Raw genomic sequence first — 20,975 nt, 5'->3', positions numbered from 1 at the left:
GTATTTCAATGGAATTCATTAAATCTTTTCGACGCGATAAAGAAACTTATCTAATTATTTCGAGCTGTAAAATTTGATGTAGTTGTAACGCGACTTACACTTTTGGCACAGCTATCGTTACAATTATTTGACGCAAATGAATGCCAGAGTCAAACAGACAATGGCAGGCGAAACGAGTTCATGGAGATGAGAATGTAGAACTGCGGCAATTGCATCGCCGGTGGAGCTGCCATTATCGCGGCCGCTCGCGCGCGTACACACATGTGCATGCGGATGCGTTTTCGCATGACATCGTCGGATCCCGCCTAAACCGCTCCGTTTCGCGACGCACACAACAGATACAATGCCAAGCGGGGGGAATGCGAATGCCGCATATAAAAGGCAGCTCGCGAGACAGATGCGCGACGGTGGGTGGTGTTAATAATGCCCGACGACGGTTCTTACAAGCCGCCTTACGTCGGAAAGGCAGCGTCGCTACGCCAAAGTGACAGACCGTGTGCAATTTAAGTGGCGCATCCCACACCGCTGCCGCCACCGCCGTCGCAAATATTCGCGAGAAACGTGTCTCATCTCGTGCCTGCACGTGCCCGCGCATCTTATGTGCATCCAATTTCGAATGCCGAGTCTTATTGAACGCATAGTTGTCGGTGTCCTCGCGGAACGAAGAAAAATAAATCGCGATAATCTGATATTAACGAAAGGCAAAAATTATATTCACATGTCTTGCCGTAGCGTGATTGTTTCAATTTTAATTACTGCGCTATTAATAAATTTAAATTTGTTACAAAAAATAATAAGGTAAAGAAAAAATAATTTTATCTATACGAAAAATTTGTATATAAAATTTCCGATGTATAAAAACAAATTTAGCAATGCTGTTTTATTTTAAGATTACAGACTTGAAGATGTTAGACGTTTAATATCGATTCTGTACTTTATTTGATTATTGTCATTTATACAGCTGTGTATAAAATATGCCAACGGAAATAATAACTTCGTTTAAACCATCTCTGTTCGATGAAGCAGTTTCGGAGGAGCTGTTTTTGATTACCCGGCATGGCGCGCGCTACACGAGTCGTAAATGTCGATTATTGTGAATTATCGAGCTTCGCATAGATGCAAGTTGGAAGTTTCCAACTCGTAAGTCATAGAGTCGTATCCCTGTAGCGAACGGTGGTGTGCGGTATGTATATGAAAGTATACTTCCCCCGCGCTCTTGGTATATCTAGAAATTATACCCCATAATGCAGCTGCGGGACTCGAAGAAATTTACCGCTGCAACGTACCGCGTAACAAATGTATGAGTGTTAAAAATGTGGAGGCTAAATTTCATAAGAAAACGCTAGGAAAAATACGCCTGTGCTCGCACAGGTGTTCCATTGCAATGTCGGATGCGGAGCTCGCGCAAGAAACGATATTTAAAGTTTAACATTTGAAAAATATTTGCCAAATAAATTTTGCGACATTAATAAGAACGGTTTGTTTTTGTTAATATCGCTAATGCGTCAGAAATTTACCACAAAGTTTCCACATATCGTCTCGCCGTATCTCGCTGAATTATTCTTTTTTGACTGCGCTATGTGCGGAATAAGTTTCCGTAAAATGGGATGATAATAATTGTTACATAAATGAGCACTTTGCAGTGAACACCAGTAATTGCAGTAAAACGTTGATAATGATAATGGTATCGTTTTCTGGAAATTACAGTGTTGCGTCGTTAAATATACAACATAAAAGTTAATGTCGATCTGCTTCATAAAACCCTACATCATGGCTGCGTCCACTACGCACATTTTGCATAATAAAAAAGTCATTCGTGTAATATGTTCAAATTTACGCACGCGATGTGACAATAGTGCAAAACTTTTGTATACACATCTCAATTAATAATTATTCATTATTATTAACACATTATAACATTGAACGATTAAAAAACGAAACAATATTCCTCCTTTTATCTCTTATTATTTGCTTCAAACTAAAAAATAATGGCGTATATAGTTAGGGAACAAGTTCGCGAGTAAAAACGAGTAGTATGTTCCTCGTTCATTTAACGAGATATTTGCATTTGCTTAAAAAGTTGACTTTAATTTTGTTATATATAGCAATAAAAAGTCAAATTACTTCTCACGTCGATTAAATATTTCCACAGTCTTCCTGCCGATTTATTAGGGGCAGTTAATTGCCGTCCGAGATAAATTCTAACGCTGCGATGAATCTGAGCGCGCAATTGTGCACGTCAAATGCACTCTCCGGCGAGAAACTTCCGCGACACTGTATCGATTATATTACTCCCGACGTTGTCTCGGCTGCACTCGCAATGCAAGCGCCTTCGGCGTTATTAACGCCGTCGCAGCTTCGGTCCTCGTGCTCGCAACTCGCAACAACCCCTTTCCATTTAAGATTCTCATTCCGGGCACGATAACGCTCAGGTAACCGAGACGACGACTACGACGACGGCGATGACGACGGCACCCTCGTTGCAAGGAACGTCGTGGGGTCGTGGTTTAATTATCTTTGCCTCCACGGGTCGACGGGGCGCCGACTTACCGGCCTGCACTGTACCCTACTCTGCGACGACGTGACATCGTTCCTAATTCTCAACCCCCGCCGATTACATTATTAATACCAACGCCAGAGCAAGCCGGCGCGCGACGACGGCAGCGTCGGGGGCGAGAAGTTTTTGCCGAAGATTGCCGAAGGTGGGCATACATATGGATGCGGGGACGCGCCCAGCCAGAGCCGGAATTAACCGTGTGTTATTAGCGATCCCGGCGATCGTGAAGAGGAATATTTTTCTTTATTTTTTTCGCATCTCAATAATTGAGGAATGCGTAATACGAATGTATCACCATTTTGCTTATCTTGAAAACTTGAAGCTGATTCGTAACCGCATCGCGTATTACAGATATGCATTAGGTATTTTTGAATAGCTCTCGATAGCATCAACAAATGTCCAGAGATCTGTGTTTGGAAGGGCCTTTATATCCGAGAATAATCACTGGATATCTATGCTATGGCTGTAGTATGGTCGCATGCATATGTATGCGGGTATTTCGTTTGCGTGGGCTATTGGCAGTTACGGTAGTAATAGAGCCACAGGCTCTCATTTTGTTCGCATAGTACGGAGGGAGGGGATTTGCATCAATTTTCTACAAGATAAGAAGTTCGATGTAATACAGAGAGTACCTTGTAAAAATCGGAAAGTTATAAAATGCAAATCACACGTAATTCGAGTAAGAAAATTAAACGATATCCTCAGCATTTTTTTTTTTCAAATATTACAAGTCCATCTCTTTCCAGGTAATAATATTTTTCGCATTTCGCATATTTCGCTCTAGCAAGTCTAGCGTTTTCTATAAGCGGTAATAAGCGAGATTTGGAGTAACCGCCGGGCGTAACGCTGCACACGCTCAACTGATTTGATTTCCACAATTTCCGGGGGAGCCTGGCGGATTGTCATGCGAAACGCGAATGAAGCCGTAATTTAGAGCGTGCGCTCGACGACGAGAGCGCGGGCCATCAGCACGGGTGAAAGAGAGCGCGGGAGATGGAGCGCGCGGGCTGCGAGAGAGTGGGTTGACAGCGCGCGAGGGACGGCGAGCGGGAAAGCGGTAGAGCGGAAAATAATGCAGCGTGCGGAATTACAAATTACACGCTACTGGAGCGGTAGGTGGGTCCCACCCTCGCGCGGTGTGGCAGAGGGGCTCTGTTCGTTCCGTTGATTACACAAACAACATTCGTCGCAACGCAATGCGAGAGGGTGAGAGTGGGAAAGAGATATTTATTAGAGAGTGAATACGAACGAGAGCGAGAGAAAGCGAGAGAGCGCGAGAGAGCGCGAGAGAGAGAGGGAGGGAGGGAGAGAGAGAGAGAAGGAGAAAGAGAGACACAGGCGATGTGGGAGCCGCGAGTATCAAACGCGGTCGTTACAAAGCCCGCTATTAATCTTTATTACAAACAATCCTCTGTGTTAATTCCGTGTAATTTCCCGCCAGTCATGCTCCAAACGCAGGCGCGCGCGCGCGCATTCAGAATGACGCGGGCGTATTGCTTTTGCACGCGGTTACAGAGATGCACAGTGTTTAATCGTGTGCTTGAAAGGGTGATATGTAAGAAGTGGTGCATTCGGATTAACACAGTGGGGAAGATGCGGAGTAACATTCTTACGGTATCATCGCCGCGAGCAAATTCCCGAGTATTAATTGTTAAACGAGAATTTTCCTGCTGTCATTCTCATAACATATGCGTGGTAGAAAAGATTGAAAGCCGTGCGGAATGCAAATGGAAATACGCTTTTTAATTCCAAAATTCCTTTGGTCCAATCAACGCGCGTAACTGTCCAACTGTGCGTAAACGTCGACGCAAGTTTTTCTTTCTTTTTTTTTTTTTCATTTCAGCGCATATCCTTCCGCACTCGTGACTTAATTACCGCAAATCAGAACATTTTACGCGTGAAGTTAAATAAACACTAAAAATCTGAAAACATTTTTGGAGAGAATTTCCCTTTTCCCATGAGCCTTTTCAATTCCCACAACGATGTAAAGCAAAAGCATGATATTTCGCGTAAGTGGCGCGTGAAATTGCACGAGTTGCATGCGAGTGCAACGCGTGCCGTGGCCGTAAACAATGATACCATGCAAATATTATACAAAACGAGACCCGCGGCAGCGCCACGAATTTATTGGAAAACTCGATACTCGCGAAGTCCCGGTCTCTCGAGAACACACGCGACGTGTACATACGCGTACGCAAAACAAGATAATTCCAGATCTCCGCGGATTTCATACGGAGCACGTTTTCATAAACTGCGGAAAAATTGTGGGAGAAGTGAGATGTGCAACGCGCTGTGTACTTTAACGCAAACTTTTAACATCTCATACTTTCTAAATTCAAACTTGTAAGAATCGTATAAATAGAATGTGCAAGAATTAACACGCAATAATATTGAGGAGCGCGTTCTGTTTTTTATAATTGCACTAAATAGTACAATGATTCCCTCGCATGATATTCTTTAGCGAGATGGAAACGAGAAGTTACTACTTGAATTATAAAAGTTTTAAAATCTTGTTATCGATCTTTCAATCGTATTATTGTTATATTGTTAGCCAGCATCTAAAATATAGATATGTACAATGCAGATTTTACGTTATAACATTAATCAAGTGCGTATTGCTGACGATAATCGCGAAGCTAACTGACACGATCGACTCTTACCTAATTGATTAAGTTTACCATAATGAGAATTTCCTTCAAAGATGAATCAACGCATTAAAGGAAGGAACAACGCATTAAGGGAGGGATTAATGAGCACAAGGAAGATCTCTTAGATCATTACCCTTAACGAAGTTTGGGATGGTAAACCCCAGCGAGAGAGATTGTTAACGCAGTATTCCGTCGATCATGTAACAAGAAAGTCGATCCAACTTGCAAACAATTTGTAAAAAAATATAACATAAGATTGAAATACAGAAAGTAAGTATGTAAATATAATTGATAATAAACAGTGCATAATGTAGACATTAAAAAGACAATAATGTCAATTAATTAATGTTAATTAATAGCTTTTTTGAGACTGCATATTGGAGACACTAAAATTGGAACATTCTGTATAAATAAACAAAATCTTTTCTATCATTTAGTTTTATTGCGCAATGCTAAAAGTAGATTTTTATTTTGTTCCTGCTAATTATAATTTCTATTATCAAATATTTTTTATTTACTTATATGTGAAAAAACGCCGGTATTTGGATAGTTCGCGAACGTGCGAACATATTCGCACGATTCGCGCTGCTGAGACTAATGAAGGTCGGTAGGGATCTTATCTGTCGATAAGAAGCAGCTCGTCCGCGTCATACCATATATAACTCTTTTTTGGTAATCCCCCAAAGATTGTAGCTTAGTACCCGAATGAGGGTTTCCCAGACGTCCCGTTACCTCTAATAGCCTGTATTAAACATTTTACCGGCGGATATTAACGACTTACGTCATCCCGCAAACGCAAGCTGCACTCCTAATCTGCATCCAAATTCGATAGATACTTAAAATATTTTTGCCCGAAAATAATCTCTTGCACAAAATTATATTATAAAAGAAAATAAAGCTGTTTTTCTCACAAAAATAGCTGGGCGTTGTCTAAAAGACATTTCGACGGTTAGCTATCCGCACTTTAACGTTCAATCGACCGCGTATCCTCCGAGTTTGCGAACCGCTGCTCCACAAACACCTGCTATGTCGCCTGTAATGTTCTTCCCGGCTGCAGTCTCACTTGGACGACACCGGGAGTCCGGGTTATAACGTGGCCCGGAGACGTTTTTTGCGCGAACACGTCCCGGCACCGGCATCGATTTCGCATCTACCGGGTGTCTCGGTCGTGAAAGGACTTCGCGTGGCGGTGGCGGGAGGAGGAGGGATCGGCGAGGCTCGGGGAGGCGGAAAAGGACTTCCATTATCGGGCGTCCCACTTTTGTCCCATGGTTTTGCACCGGCGCCGCGCGAGAGTACCGGCAGCGACTCCTAATGCCACCACGAAATCACCACGGCCGTATAGCGTTCACGATCGCGCTCGATCCACCTTCGTCTAGTCGTTTTCTAATCCGAAGAATTCCAAGAATGCTTGTTCCTCGTTGTACTACCGCCGTGGTACGAACGGCGCTCTAATTTTACCACAAACATTCCGCCACTTATCCGCCCTCTCCCCCTCACTCCCTCCTTCCGGCAGGCATCTTAAAAATCTCTCGGCAAAGCTTTCCGGGAGTTCTTCCCCTCTATGCTCTACGAAAAATTATTAGATAGCCCGTGCGATATAATCGAGAGGCTGTATACATTTATCTCCCGCTCGCTTCACTGCTGGCTGCCGTTGCTGCTGGCAGTAGAAGTACTGAAATTCGCGCCGTAAAGGTGTATCGCGGTGTAGTAAAGGTTTAATACGAGCCGCTTAGAAAAACTCCATTTTTCGAGGAACGTAAAAAGCACATCCTGTGCTGTGCTTTCCGCGGAGGCTTAAATCTGCTAAATCTAGGCGCGTCATTAATTTTACGGCAGATTATTTCGCTACACTGCATTAGCATCTTATACGAGGGTTTGTGCAAGATTTAACGTGATACAGGTGGATTATTATTATTAGTATTTTTGCATATATTCGATTAAAGAGGACGCCGTTATTTTTGCATTATTATTAATTATATCAATACGATTGTCGAATGATCATTTAATTGTTGTTGAATTTAATATGAAAATTGATCGCATAACATTTCGCTGATATAAAATGCCATCTCTTTTTTATTCATCATTTTCTACGCTCTATATCGCTTTAATATTTCGCGCTGTGTGCACGTTATTTTTACGGCGTGCGTCATAATCCCACGGATAATCGTCGGACCGGCGTCATTGCATTATTAGCAATTTCCTGCCGGTACTACGTTGTCGCCTCACAATTTGAGCTTTCCTCTGCCGAATTTTACGTTCAACAGTAATTAACCGTGGAATGGAATCGCCGTGTATTGTGCGTTTATCGGATTTTAACGATAACTCGGACGTTTCGTGTTTGACATAAAAACGGAACAAAAATTGCACGACCGTGGTAAAGATGCTGTTTGTTCGAACAAAAACGGCATTATTTGCAATAGTCAATGTGCAATCGATTGCTTTGTGAAATTCATGTAAAACAAATCATTCATCGTGCAGGTGAAATCGTATTCAGACAATGCATTTCCATAGCGTTGTAATTTTCGGACGCTTCGCTTCGCAACTTGTCCTGACAACGAGATTAATTTGATTACGACAACGACGGACATCGTAACAACAGAGTCGGTTAGCGCACTGTAGCCGCAGGTTGCAATTCTCTCTATTTATGGATATCGATCTGGATGTTTCACTTTCGACAATGGCGACCTGGTCATTTGGGAAATTAAAATCGATTGCCAAATTATCGTATTCCTAATATTCTATCACAAGCTATTATTTTAATTAATGTTTTAAATATTATTTTGACAATAAAAAAATTATATAATAATTATTTGATAGTTGAGATATAATTTGATAGCTAATTAAATGAACAAATCGAATGAAAAAAAAAACGGTATAACTGTTTTCTCGCGATGACCGATAATGACCGGAAAAATCGCCTAATCACCGTCAAGTGTTCGTATTTACGAGCGTTTCCGTGCGCGTCTCAAATCCGCTTAAGAGCGCAACAGTCGATTTCCTTCGACTTTCCCGACAAACGAGGAGTATGTCTCGGCGTCGATCGCGGCAGTGTCGTCCTATGCGAGGAGAATAGCGACGTATAAACCGTCGGGAAACATGGTTTCGGGCTCTTACGGGTACACTATCCAGCATCCGGGCGAAGTTCACCTCCTCCATTTCTCTCTCTCTCTCTCTCTCTCTCTCTCTCTCTCTCTCTCTCTCTTATCTCTATGTTTCTCTATGTTGAGCTATATATACACACGCCGAAGATAATCCACTGCTAAGCTCGCTCGATTCGCAAAGACTGCGCGCCGTTTGTTTCGGGATTTGCCATTCTGCTTGACTCCCTTCGAGCTCTCTCGCTGCCGCTCCTCGGCGCGTCGCTTCCGTCCTATCCGCGAATTCCCTATCCCTTTCCGACTATCGCGACGCGCGATAGCTCGACGCGGCAGCCAGTTTCTGGAGAGAGAACTCTGTCAGAGAGTTCGCGAGACTTCGGCAGCGAGGCGAGGAGACAAAGGGAAATCCGGAAGGGGAAACGAAAAGCGGCGGAAGGACGGGGATGGGTAGGAGGAAGACTGACGTTTCGCTACCAGCTGAACGGCGAAACATCGTTGTCTCGGCTCTTCTGCCGCGAGGCGATAAGAAAGAATCCGCTGTTTATCCGCGCTATTGCCGCCGTAGCCGCCATCATAGTGAAAAAGTTTATCGTGGATAGGAATATAGTGTTTTGCGCAATGCAAGAGAAAAGGACAAAGAGAGAATGTCGCGTCGGATGATTAACATGAGTTCGGATAGGATGAGCACCGCTGCAAAGATAAATACTGTCTCGAGGAAACGTTAAATGTATCTCTTTGAAGTAATTTCAGAGCACACACAGACCTCCGGCTTGCTTCTCGTAGTTTCGTTTTTAATCGAAAGAGTGGCGCAGAAACTTTTATTCAAGACGATCGCCCTTAATTTTAACGATATATTCTTTGAATAATTTATAGTCGATATTTACTTAATTATAAACTTAAATAGCAAACCGAATTTCTTATAATCAAATAATGTCTACATGGTTTAAATTCAGATGGTTCTTGATCTTGATATACATATATATATGTATATATATAGTTATACAAGAAAAAAAAAGTAAAAATTACCATTGAAAAATATTATTCCGTATTACTGGATTTAGAAATATATACATAAATGTTATGAATAAACGTTACAAGTAAATCTTCAGCAGGAAATATCTATGGTAAAATTTAAATTAGCGTGTCATTAATCCTTTCGTTTTAATGTTCACGTCAGTGCATAGAGTGAACTTCTAACGAGAGCTTCGCGCGGAAAGCAGATTTCCGCATATTATATGCATTTACAATTTAAAATAAATTTACCATGTGTGTAAGCTCGCGAAATGAACAAATCATCGCGCGCGTTATCGCGATCCATAGAGTCGCGCCAGAAATCTGTTTCACCGTGCGTCGCTTTTTTGTGACGATGCGGTGGACGATTCGCCAAACGAGCATAAAAATGGCCGTGTGTCCCACTCGTTGATCCGTTCCAATTCGCGGACGAGCGCTGATGCCGCAAAAAAGCGAGATGCAGATACCATCTGGCGTCGAGTCATCGCCACGATTATTATCGGTAGCTTCGCGCAGAATCGCGCTAAATATCACGTCCATTTGCGAATCACCTCTATGATATGATATTTTTCATTGAATTTTTTGCTACATTCGAATATTTCAATCGAGTCGTCGAAGCTGCATCGAGTAAGCTTCTTATGACTGTAAAAAGCGATGTGAATTATGCGGAACGACAAAGAATTTATTTGACGATAAAGATTCTAATATTGGAACAGTCAAAACATAAATGTTGCCAGATAAGGTTTTCTAAGCGATCGAAAATACAGAAGTTTCCAATTCACTAGGACACAATTTGGGATATAAATTAATCTTTCACCAATATTCCAAACGCCGTTATTTTCCAACTGGGACATGTCTCTATATATGTACATATAATTTTGTTATTAGTTGAAATAAAAAAATGGATTAATACCACATAAATTAATTTAGCTTAATCCTCGATCACGTTGAAACTTGATCACGTTCACATCCTTTCGAATATCGCAGCTTGAGCCAAATTTCGCAAGAAGGACAATGCTTCATTCAGAAGCCCCAGCGCTCAGCCGGTGCGGCGTTTAACCCGTTTAACACGGCGAATCCCGCGTGTGATGCCGAACGGGAAAGTATTCTGATACATTAACCGTGCACAAGGGCGTCAGCGATTACAAGTGTAGAACTCTGCGTACGACCGATTAAATATACTTCCGCGTGGTCGATGCCGTGGCATTATTGTGCGCGCTTGCACGTTACCGTCCGCTTAACGGATTAATTCGAGATAGGCGACGACGACGGCGACGGAGTACGATGTGCATTCACGCACTGTAACAATAATCGCGTAGTTAGAATTTTGCGCCAGCGCGGTCGGACGTGCATGCGTGCCGCGGCGGTTTACCTGACTTCGGGGGATGCAGGTAATGAGCCGATTAAACGTACAAGTGCACACCTCCGCAAACATTTCCTCCCCTTTCATCCTCACCTGCCTCTTGCTCTCCTCCGGATTCCCCGCACCTTTGTAACGGATTACAGCGCATTTCGTGCGGCACTCAAACACGAAGTGCGCCTTCAATGGAAACACGCGGTGCTTTAACAATCGTTAGTTGTGTTCTGCAAAAGCTGTGTTATTCGTACCTTGTTTCGTACCGGCGGGAGGGAAAGAGAGGGAGGGAAGGGAGGGAGGGGCGTGTTATGTCCTGAAAAGGAATTCTTCTGATGCAATCGACCGATGTAGCATCGGATATAATTGAATCTCATTCAAAGCTTTTAGCATCTTTGTCTCTTGAGGAAAAAATCTGAATCTTTCGCAAATTTATCTTCTGTATATATTATTGCAAGACGTACACTTTTATAGGTCGGGAAACTCATTAATTTCCATGCTTACATTATGTGAGAACGTCTCTTTAAAAAGCTATTAATATGTTAACTCTTTCATAGTCATGCATTATCTTCCTTTATGTTTGAAACACAAAAAGATTATCGAGGATCTCCTCCGGAGATTTTTAAAAAATCTTTTCAGTAGCGGTTGAAAATATTCAGGCCCCTTTTTTATGCATATGAACGCAGTCTATATAACCGCGTATACCGTGCAACGATACATACGAGGAAGCTCGCTTCGGGCTAAATCTCGAGCTCGCGAATGTCCCCCGTTCATCCTGGCGAAGCGCGTAGATTGACGTATATTCGCTTCAAACGAAATGAATTCTGTATTCCCAAATTTACGGGATATTCTTTCACGCGTTATCTCCAAATACGCAGCGTACTCAACATAGTTAACAGAATGGTTTATTTCAGAAGGGAGATTTATCTCTCATTTTCGCGAAAAGACATTTTTTAAATTTACATCCATCAAAGAAATTATATTCAGTGACCTCGCTTACTTAACTCATCGAAATCAAAAACTATTTTTTTAGCATAATTGACTATGCATATTTTCATTCCTATTTTCATTGATTTAAGCGAACGACGGTCAATTTTAATGCAGTTAAAGGCATTTTTATTGTTTCACGCTCACCGCCTGCCTTTTTCCACTTTCTTCCCTTCCTTTGTCTCGGCATTGTTAATAAAAATAGCCGATTAATTCTCGCGACGTGTACACGTTCGCTCGCAAAGCCCTTCAACTTCTCGCTCGTTGCTCGGCGTATATTCGCCATCCGTGTGGCGGTATTTACTGCGTCGTGTCGCCATTACCGAGCGCCCTTATTCACCGACGGCCGAGCGTCGCACGTCCTCTCCGTTCTCGCCCTCCCCCGTCCACGGTCGGTGATATACTACCCCCTTTAACTCGAACGGGGTACGCGCTGGTACGTCGCTCTCGTTTTTAACCGTTTTCCGATCTTTACAGCGGCGTGATATCAGTCGCGCATTGTATTTCGTTTCTATGGTGAGGCCCTATCAAAACCAAGAGAGCCTAGTCATAAATTATCTCTCGTTCACCCCTCCTCGCCTCCCCCGGTCCCCGGTCCTCTCCGCGCCGTCGTTTTTCTGACGCGATAAAGCGCATCGATCCTGTGCCGTTCGGTTCCGCAGGATAAATGCTCGACGCGGCCGTGCATTCCCGAATCTCACGCGCGCCGCGTGCATCATTGCGAATGATGCACCGATTCGGTAGAAGAACGCTCACGCGTGACGTGTACACACGCGCGTCCGGCGCAGCCCACGCACGGGCAAAATAGGACCGATATCCCAGCTGCGGCGGAATTGCAAGAATTTCCAGCGGACCGATCGAACGACGACGCGCTGTCTGTACGCGACGCTGCTCCAGCAGAACGCTCCGCTTCCCAAGCGATCTCTTTGTTCGATCCCTCCTGCCATTCAGGGGAGGACATGCGCTCGCCCGCTCGTCATTTTTATCCCAGCAGCTGGCCATTCGGCTCCGTGACTGACGCGAATTCCGGATTTATAATGTTCCAGCCCTCCCCCGCGTCCCCCCTCCTGCGTCGGCGACGCCGTCGGGTCGATACGTATTCGCGAATCTGAATTTTCGATCTGCTGTAGTCGCGAACTCCGAGTAGCTCCATTGGAATTAAATAGTGAAGTATGACGGATTGAAGATTTCATTATTATAAATTCTTAATTTCCAGCAAAATTGTACATGTTCATGCATATTAGGTCAACGATTGCACAATTAATGGAAAAAAAGTACAATTGTAAAATCGCCTGCCTGAGTCAGCTGTCTCACGCTCCGTTGACACGGAAAAACAATGCAAATATAATGTGACATCAAAGTAGAGTATTATATGTCAAAGAGCAATGGCACCATTTTTCATCGACCTATTTGTTATCCTCTTCTTTTCCCAATTGCCATTTCTGCATAAGCAATTTATAAAAGTTATTATGATATTCTCTACCGAGCGTTTCATGTGTCTCAAATCTACTTGGCAATAATTTAATCCCGCTTCTAATCCGAATCCCCTCCTCGCCTATCGCAGTCTATTCGTCACGAATCTGTCCTGAGAGAAGCGTAGTCAGTCACAGCTGACAGCGCGAAAGGGGGAGATTTTCCACGTGCAAAAGGTTTATCCTGTTCAAATTAAAATGCGTGCGCGTCGGGATGGCATGCGTTAGAATTGGCGGACGTTTCTATCGAAATAAAAGTTCCATTCGCGAACGAGCCTGCACTCGCGTGTATTTCAAAATCGGCTATCATTTTAATCAATGCAATTTAATGCGCTATTCAAGAACACAATTTGAAATATTAGATATCTGCAGTTTTGCGTACTAGTAAAAATACGAGAGATGCATAAAATTGGAAAAAAAATTTTGGAAGGGAAATAGGAATAAAATAAATTCGGGAAAAACTTTTATTCTGATTCGTTATGAATCGGCATCGAGAGCGGGCTTTAATAATATCATCCGCGCCAGTAGGCCCATTTCAATCATATTAACCCGTTTTACGTTCGACGGTTTTACGTGACAATAATCATAAATTATTGCCTCACTAGCTGCATTTGTTTTGTAAATTACATCTAGAGAACAGATTTATTGCGTAAAACGAATACGTCGATGGTAGTTCCGATGGAATATAAATTTTTCGCGATTCGTCTGGATGTTGCTGCCCCGAATTGTGTTTGGCACGATTACATATTCCGTCTGCGAAATACGTAATAAATATACAAAGCGATGTTCTATAGATTAATAGACGTCTGTCAAACTCTACATAACGCGAAAAATATCTAATTTTTTAATGTCAGTACATTAATAAAATTATTAATTTAGAAAATTTGATGCAGTAATTAATTATCTGTTAATATCGAAATTTTGTTATAAAATTGTATAAATTTAAAATATTTCATCTTAATTACAAAAATCTTGTAATTAGGCTTTTTATTTAACAGATTATATTTTCCCATATTGTGATGATCGATATTATTTTATAATATTTTTGTTATCGAAAGCGTATATGAAAGAAGGGAATATACAATACTAAAAAAGGACAAAGAAAGATATGTTATGCATAATTACATTATGCGTATAAAATAATTAACGCGAATTTATAATAAAGCCTTGAAAAATGGAAAATGGAAAATTGCGAAATAAAATTCGCGTGTGGGTAATAATAATAATAATGTTTTGTTATATTACAGAATGAGTGCTCATCATATGTATCGATCCATCATTTGGCTTCGCTAGTTTTCATAATGAAGGTGCTTAACGACGTAGTCGCGCGAGTTTCTCTCACGGTTGGCACAATTTTTCTTTCATCGTCGTATTCCGGAGCGCGTCCATTATTTACGCACGCCCTGAGAAACCGTGCATCGTAGTAAGTCCGAATGCACCGCACCGGCTGAAATAGTAATGCCGTGCTTTACATTTCATGCGACCGAAGGCGCGCCTCTGCCGAATACCGCGGTATTATTCACCAGCGGAAGCGGAACAAGCTAAGCCTCGACCGCCAACTTTTCTTATTCCGAACTCGTCCTCGATGCATCGGTGCTGCACTTACGTGTGAATGTACATCGTGGCGGTATTCGTTCGCGAGATTAGCTAACACACGAGAATGATAGAGGTAGAAAAAGATATTTTTCGGGAAATTATATTCTTTTCGAAAAAAAAGAAACAAAAGAGCCAGAAAATAGAATGTAAATAATAAAAATGTAAAATAAATTAAATAATCAAAATGCAAAATAGGTATAAATATAAACAATGCAAATAAAGGCGTGATATTTATAATAAATCTAATGAAATAATAAATAAATCAGATTTAAATAAAAGAATTTTGTATTAATCGTTATAAAACGACAATAGCTAGCTAATATTTCCATCAAAAGCAAACGGAGTTGAGAGAATTTGTATTGCACAATGGTGTGATGTATTCCAAATTTCCACATCTGCATACCGAAATAAGTCTTTGAAAGTCTAATTTGCATCTCAGTAGCAAAAGATTACTTTTGCTCAAAAGTTATAATAATAATTTCTAATGGTATATATATTTTTCTCGAAATCAGACACACTAGAAAACACAATGAAAAAATCAATAGCAAGATTGTGCTAAATAAATTATAGAAATATACAGAAATTTGCAATATTAGTTAAAATATTCTTGTTTCGCGATTTGTCGGAAACGAGATGCTAGGGAAAAGCGACAGAAAGAGAAACGTACGCAACGTCTTCCAACTTCGTCGTGTTTCGACTTTTCTTTCCTCGCCTTGGCTCTGTCCATTCCCGTTCTGCCCTCCTTTCTCTCGTTTGCTTCCGACTCCGTTCCCGGCGCCGCCAGTAAAAAAACTAGCCGAATAAATATGTCCCGTATTCTTTGCACAACCATTGTGGTCGAGGCGTCGCGGTAAAATACGGGGCCTTTATTATCCTATGAGTTTCGGGCGCGGCGGGAATAAACTCACGACACGGTAAACTTTCGCGCAAGACCTACGGTCAGAATAAAACAACCGGGATCTTCAAGTATTACGACACCTTTCGCATGTGTGTCAGCATTTTTTTTTTTTCGTCAAACATATCCATCCAAAAGTACAAATAAATATAAAATCTTCGAAGAATTAAGCGAAATTAAAATTCAGACTAAAACAAGTACATCAGCGATTAACGCAAAATGCTAGATGGAAACGAAAACGCGAGACGAGAAGATAAAATGACCGCCGAGACCGAATAATCGGAGCACAAGTTTTGAAAGACACAAAATTGCAGGTCAACCAAGAACAGCGGGATTGCCGACGCCATGGGTGGCGGGCGAGCATTTTGCTAGATCACGCCGAAGGGACGAGAAAAGAGGTGCGAGTGAGAGGAAGCAAAGGGGAACGAAGAAGAGAATAGCTGACAAAAAGGGCGAGGACATAGTTGGCGGGGGGGCTGTCGTTAATAACCGGACTCGACTTGATTATGGTCGCCACCGGCGGGCGCATCGGCCGCTTTAGCCTCAGCGGTCGCATCGAACGAGGTAGCCGCTAATGGGCCGGATATGGATGAAAAATTATCTCGGCTTAATGCGCGCGCTCGCGCGAGCACACGGCCGTTTTTCGTTATTACGCGGAGCTTTAAGGCTCCGCCGGGAATCGACGCGATACCAACGCGCCTTTTGCTTTCGGGAATCTCGTTCTTTTTTCCTCTCTCCCTTGTTCCTCTCTTTGCTCCTGTTATCTACCCGTCTCTCTGACCACCCGAATTCGTCCCATAATTAAGCGTTTGATTATCGGACTAATCGCGCCGGGCGTTTCCAGCGGAACGGTCGGCACAGTTGATTTCCGACGCCCGGACCGGAATAATTTAATTTATGGCGAGCACTCTTCCCCGCGTCGCGCCTCTACGTGCTGTTCCGCGCCTAAATGTTTATAACACCGACGTTGGTTCGTGCGGCCGATAATGTAAACGGAATGATTGATTAAGCGCCGAATCAGTGGTCGCGCGGATGCTCCTACGCCAAGAAAGTACGGCGGTCACGCGATACTTGGACATTATCGCGGCTCGTAAACTTATTATATTGTATTACTTTAGACAGGCGTCGTAATTTAATTCCCATGTAAATTATGCTGGGAATCTCATGTATATCTAAATTATTTCATATAATATTAGTGCCAAGTCGGAAGAAATAATAGCGGTTGCTTTGAAATAATTTTCCCTCATATTTAACGCTTCAGTATCTGTAAAATTACACGACTTATACGTAAGTTAAAAATAGCTCAAACGAGCATTTTCTTATAAAATATCTTCTTTTTATTGACTCATTGAGTATTTGATGTTAACGAATAACAAGTCAAATAACAAGAGAATTGGATATCTTTTCTAATAAATAAAATTAATAAAAAAGAGATGCTGCCTTCTAATATAATCGACTTTATTCGACAAAATAGTTGGATAAAATCAGGAAAAAAATCACAGACGCGTCGGATTAATTGGTTATGAAGAATAAACGCTCCCGCGAGTCTATGAGAGTAACGCTCTTCGTGAACTATCGAACTCGAAGAGTGTTTCGGACTAACATTCATGATCCCATGGGAGCCACGTGCAGCGGGCAAGATTACACTCGCCTAATCCTTTATATCTAGTTACATCAGAAACTTACGTCGTCGGACGAGAGTCGCAAAAGTTTTGCGCCAGCAAATAATTCGGTGATATGTAACTTTTATAGGTGTTGTGTGTATCGTGCGGTCGCTTTTACGGCGAGGATTTGCAATGGCAAGCTCGATGCTTTCTGTCTGAGAAACAAAACGTGATTATTTGCGTAACGCTTCCGATAACCGTAAACGAATCGTTCGGCGAACACGCGGCGGAAGTGATCGACGGAAGCATAGTCGAGTTTTTCAAACTCCAGTCGTGTAAATAACGTCGGCTTGTTTTCAATTCATTGAACGGCTCTCGTTTGCAGCGTGTATCGTCTTCTAATAACAGCGGGGTTGCCAATTACGAGCTATCAAAGTACAAAACAAATATAAAAGTAAAATGAAATGGGGTTGCACTGCAGAAAATATGATTATAAAATACAAACTCTGTTGGAAGTTTCTAAATACTGTTGATATTAAAAAAATATTACTAAATTTGAAAGTAAAATATATTTTAATGTATATAATCATACATTTTAATAGAACCATTTAAATTCATATGTTCTCTTTTTGAATATTGACGATGGCGGCACTTTTTACTTTATTGAGCATTCACCGATTCAACGATGTTTATTCAATATGTCGCGAAAATTATCCTCTAACCTAAACCCATCTTATGATATCTCGATACGAGTCTCCATCGGCCTGAAGCATGGCGCGGCGCGATCGAGTTCTGGCCACGATGTTCGAGAGATTACGGGATACTCAATTAGGGGATTCAGTGTCATAGAATTCGAGAGCTCCGGATTAAGGGCTCTTATCGTGCGAGTAACTTTGGATTATATGGTACCCCGCGCCAATTCCGCACATTTCGGTCGCGCTATCTGCGAGCTACTGCGCGCGAACGGTTTCGTAAGGTGTCGCGAATCGTCGAGGAAATCGCCTTCTGTTACGAAAGCGACAAACTGCAAAACTGAGCGCGTATTAATCGCTGGCGCAATTTGATAGTATTGCGTGGCATTTGATATTTATTTGTAACATTGTAACAATTCCAACATAATTTTGTTTCAACAAATTTATTTTTTATTGGATACGAACTTTATACCTTTACTAAACAATATTAATATCGCAAATGGAGAGAAAGAGCAACATTTTTTATTATTTGAAAATTAATCCTTACTTTTGGGTATAAAATGAAAATCTTTTACAAAATGAAATTCTTCTAAAGCAACAGTATGTAAATAATAGTCATTTTTTTAAAATAATTTAATTAAATGTTTCAATAAACTTTTCTATGTAAATATTACAATTTTATTATTTCTCAGTACTTTTGCGCAAAATTCTCTACAATATTAATTCTCATTCGACGTTAAACCATTTTTTAATTACTTGCGCGAGCGGCAAATGAGTTTTCGCAGTTACCTCCGATATCGGGCAAAACTGCGAAATATCCATTGAAGAAGCGTGCGACGCCGGCGAGGGATTAAAGCATCGAAAAATTTGACGATCGCGAAAATTTTCACCAGACGGCGGGAAAGCGTCGTGCAAATCCTGTCGCAGTCTTATCGATCGGGAAGAAGAAGAGAAATAACGAATGAACGAACGAATGAACCAACGAACGAACGAACGAATGAACGAACGAACGAATGAACGAACGAACGAACGAACGAACGAACGAACGAACGAACGAACGAACGAACGAACGAACGAACGAACGAACGAACGAACGAACGAACGAACGAACGAACGAACGGACGGACGGACGGACGAACGAACGAACGAACGAACGAACGAACGAACGAACGAACGAACGAACGAACGAACGAACGAACGAACGAACGAACGTACGATACAACGTACAGTTTGTTGCGATTACTTCGACTCGTGGCTATTTGTTTTCTATAGTCGGCGGTAGGTATCGAACCGGGGTGGCAGCGCAGAAACAATTTCGCGCGGTGCGGGAGTGACGGCTGAAATATCGCGAGGAATGTCATCCACCGTATATCATTCCGGGTATGAGTAATACTCACGGCAAACTCGAGTCCTTATGAGCGACATTCATCGCCCTTCGGAAACGTGCCGGCCGGCAAGAATTTTTCCTCGTCCGTGGGCAAGGAGCCAAGGACTCGTATAATTAGTGACATTTGATCGGACAAATCCCAACCGTATCAAACTTTCAGAGAAAATGATGACATTTCAAGAAACTCCTGAAACTCTCGATTTAGAAACATTTCTAATTTAGCATATCTTGCCTCTCAAAATAAGACAATTGCCTTTAGTTGTTCTAAACATTAGTCCAAGTTAAATGACATTTAACGAGTTCTCCAATGGCAGACATTGTCTCTACGAAGAGACAGAGAATTAGTTAAACTTTAGTTTACCTTAATTAACGTCTAACAGAATTGCTCTTACAGACACTGACATCTGCCGCTCTTTGAAGGATTAAACGAAGTCGAGCAGTAAATAAATCGCGTTCAAAATAAATCGATCTATTTATGCTTCAAGTCACATTTATCCGATCTTTCGCGGCGCGATAAGCCTCGATAAGCTATTAACAACTTGGAGTATCGCGCTGACCGTGCTTCTTCCAAATCAAAGCTCTGTCCGCTATCACTGCGTGACGGCGCATTATCGTTCACGGGTATCGCCCTCGAAAGTTTCGCGGTGCCGCGTTCTAATCTGGCGAATCTTGTCACGCGACCTCACCAAGTGTGTCATTGGCCGCCTTTCGACCTAGTCTTAAAACAACTCCTGTCAGGAAAAGCCCTAGATCGAGACTTCCCGGAAGCTCTCAAGCTGCGAATAGAGCGATCAAGATCAAGTTGAAAATGATATAATTTCGGTGAATGCAATTATCAACGATTCAGATAAGATACCTTGTGTAGATTGCAACGTTATTTATCGTCACGAAAGTTGTCAATTTTGCATATCTATTGCATGTCAAATTCCACCAACATTATATCGATTTCAAAGCTCCGCTTTTCCACCCCGCTCCGAAATGATATAATTCGTCTCCGTTTCGGGGTCTCAGCGCTAAAAAAGACGGTCTTCGCTTACCGGTCATCGTAGACGAAACCCGCTTGCAGAGTATTGCAGTAGAGTGCCGTCGCGACGAGGGCGCAGGCTACGGCGAGGATATCCATGTCACATCGTGCCGAGGACGCTGGCGGCGACAGCGACGTCGACGGCGGCGGCCTCTTAACTTGTTGCACGTCCGCGGGCCTTCCTCCTGCACCACCGCCGCCACCACCAGCAGCACCAGCACCACCACCACCTCCCCCGCCGCCTTCTCCTCCTCCTCCTCCTCCTCCTCCTCTGCCGCCTCCTCTCCCGCCGCCCCTACGCCTTCGCCTGACGCCGCCGGTCCTTCGCGCGGCGGCCGAGACGTCCGCCGGACGATCGAACGACCGCCGATCTGACGCCGCCTGCCCGGATGACGGGTCCCGCGCGGGATGAATGTCGGTGACGCGTCCCCAGATACGATCCAGCGGCGAAGCTGCTCCCGGACCCGGGCCCCCGATCTTCTCAAACGCAACAGCGAAAATCGACACTTTACCGCGTAGTCTCACATCGGTCGCTCGCGAGAGGCGTCGCAGAGGACGTCACCAAGTCAGAGACGGCCTGATTTCTGGCGGACGAGAAGGTGACTCCTTGATCGAGGGAAGAGAGATCACGCAGGCTATCCGAAAAA

At 42.7% G+C, this 20,975-nt stretch overlaps 1 protein-coding gene across 3 annotated transcripts in view; it reads right to left on the bottom strand.

Annotated features, from left to right (window-relative positions):
* Positions 1-20,565, bottom strand: part of Tmtc2 (Transmembrane O-mannosyltransferase targeting cadherins 2) — a 187,590-nt gene extending 167,025 nt beyond the window's left edge. For 2 of the 3 annotated variants that reach the window (XR_010891199.1, XM_067358977.1), the window contains exon 1: positions 20,342-20,565. Coding sequence is in view for 2 of the 3 variants with exons in the window: in XM_067358977.1 (XP_067215078.1) it covers positions 20,342-20,427 (86 nt within the window). In the remaining variant the exon portion in view is untranslated. The remainder of the gene's footprint in view (positions 1-20,341) is intronic. The other variant, XM_067358976.1, reaches the window with a different exon arrangement.
* Between the last annotated feature and the right edge of the window lie 410 nt (positions 20,566-20,975).

Source organism: Linepithema humile, chromosome 7, assembly GCF_040581485.1.
Source record: "Linepithema humile isolate Giens D197 chromosome 7, Lhum_UNIL_v1.0, whole genome shotgun sequence".
In the NCBI taxonomy this organism is placed as follows: domain Eukaryota; kingdom Metazoa; phylum Arthropoda; class Insecta; order Hymenoptera; family Formicidae; genus Linepithema; species Linepithema humile.
Note: the sequence above shows the minus strand (reverse complement) of the source record. Positions and strands in the feature narration are given on the sequence as shown.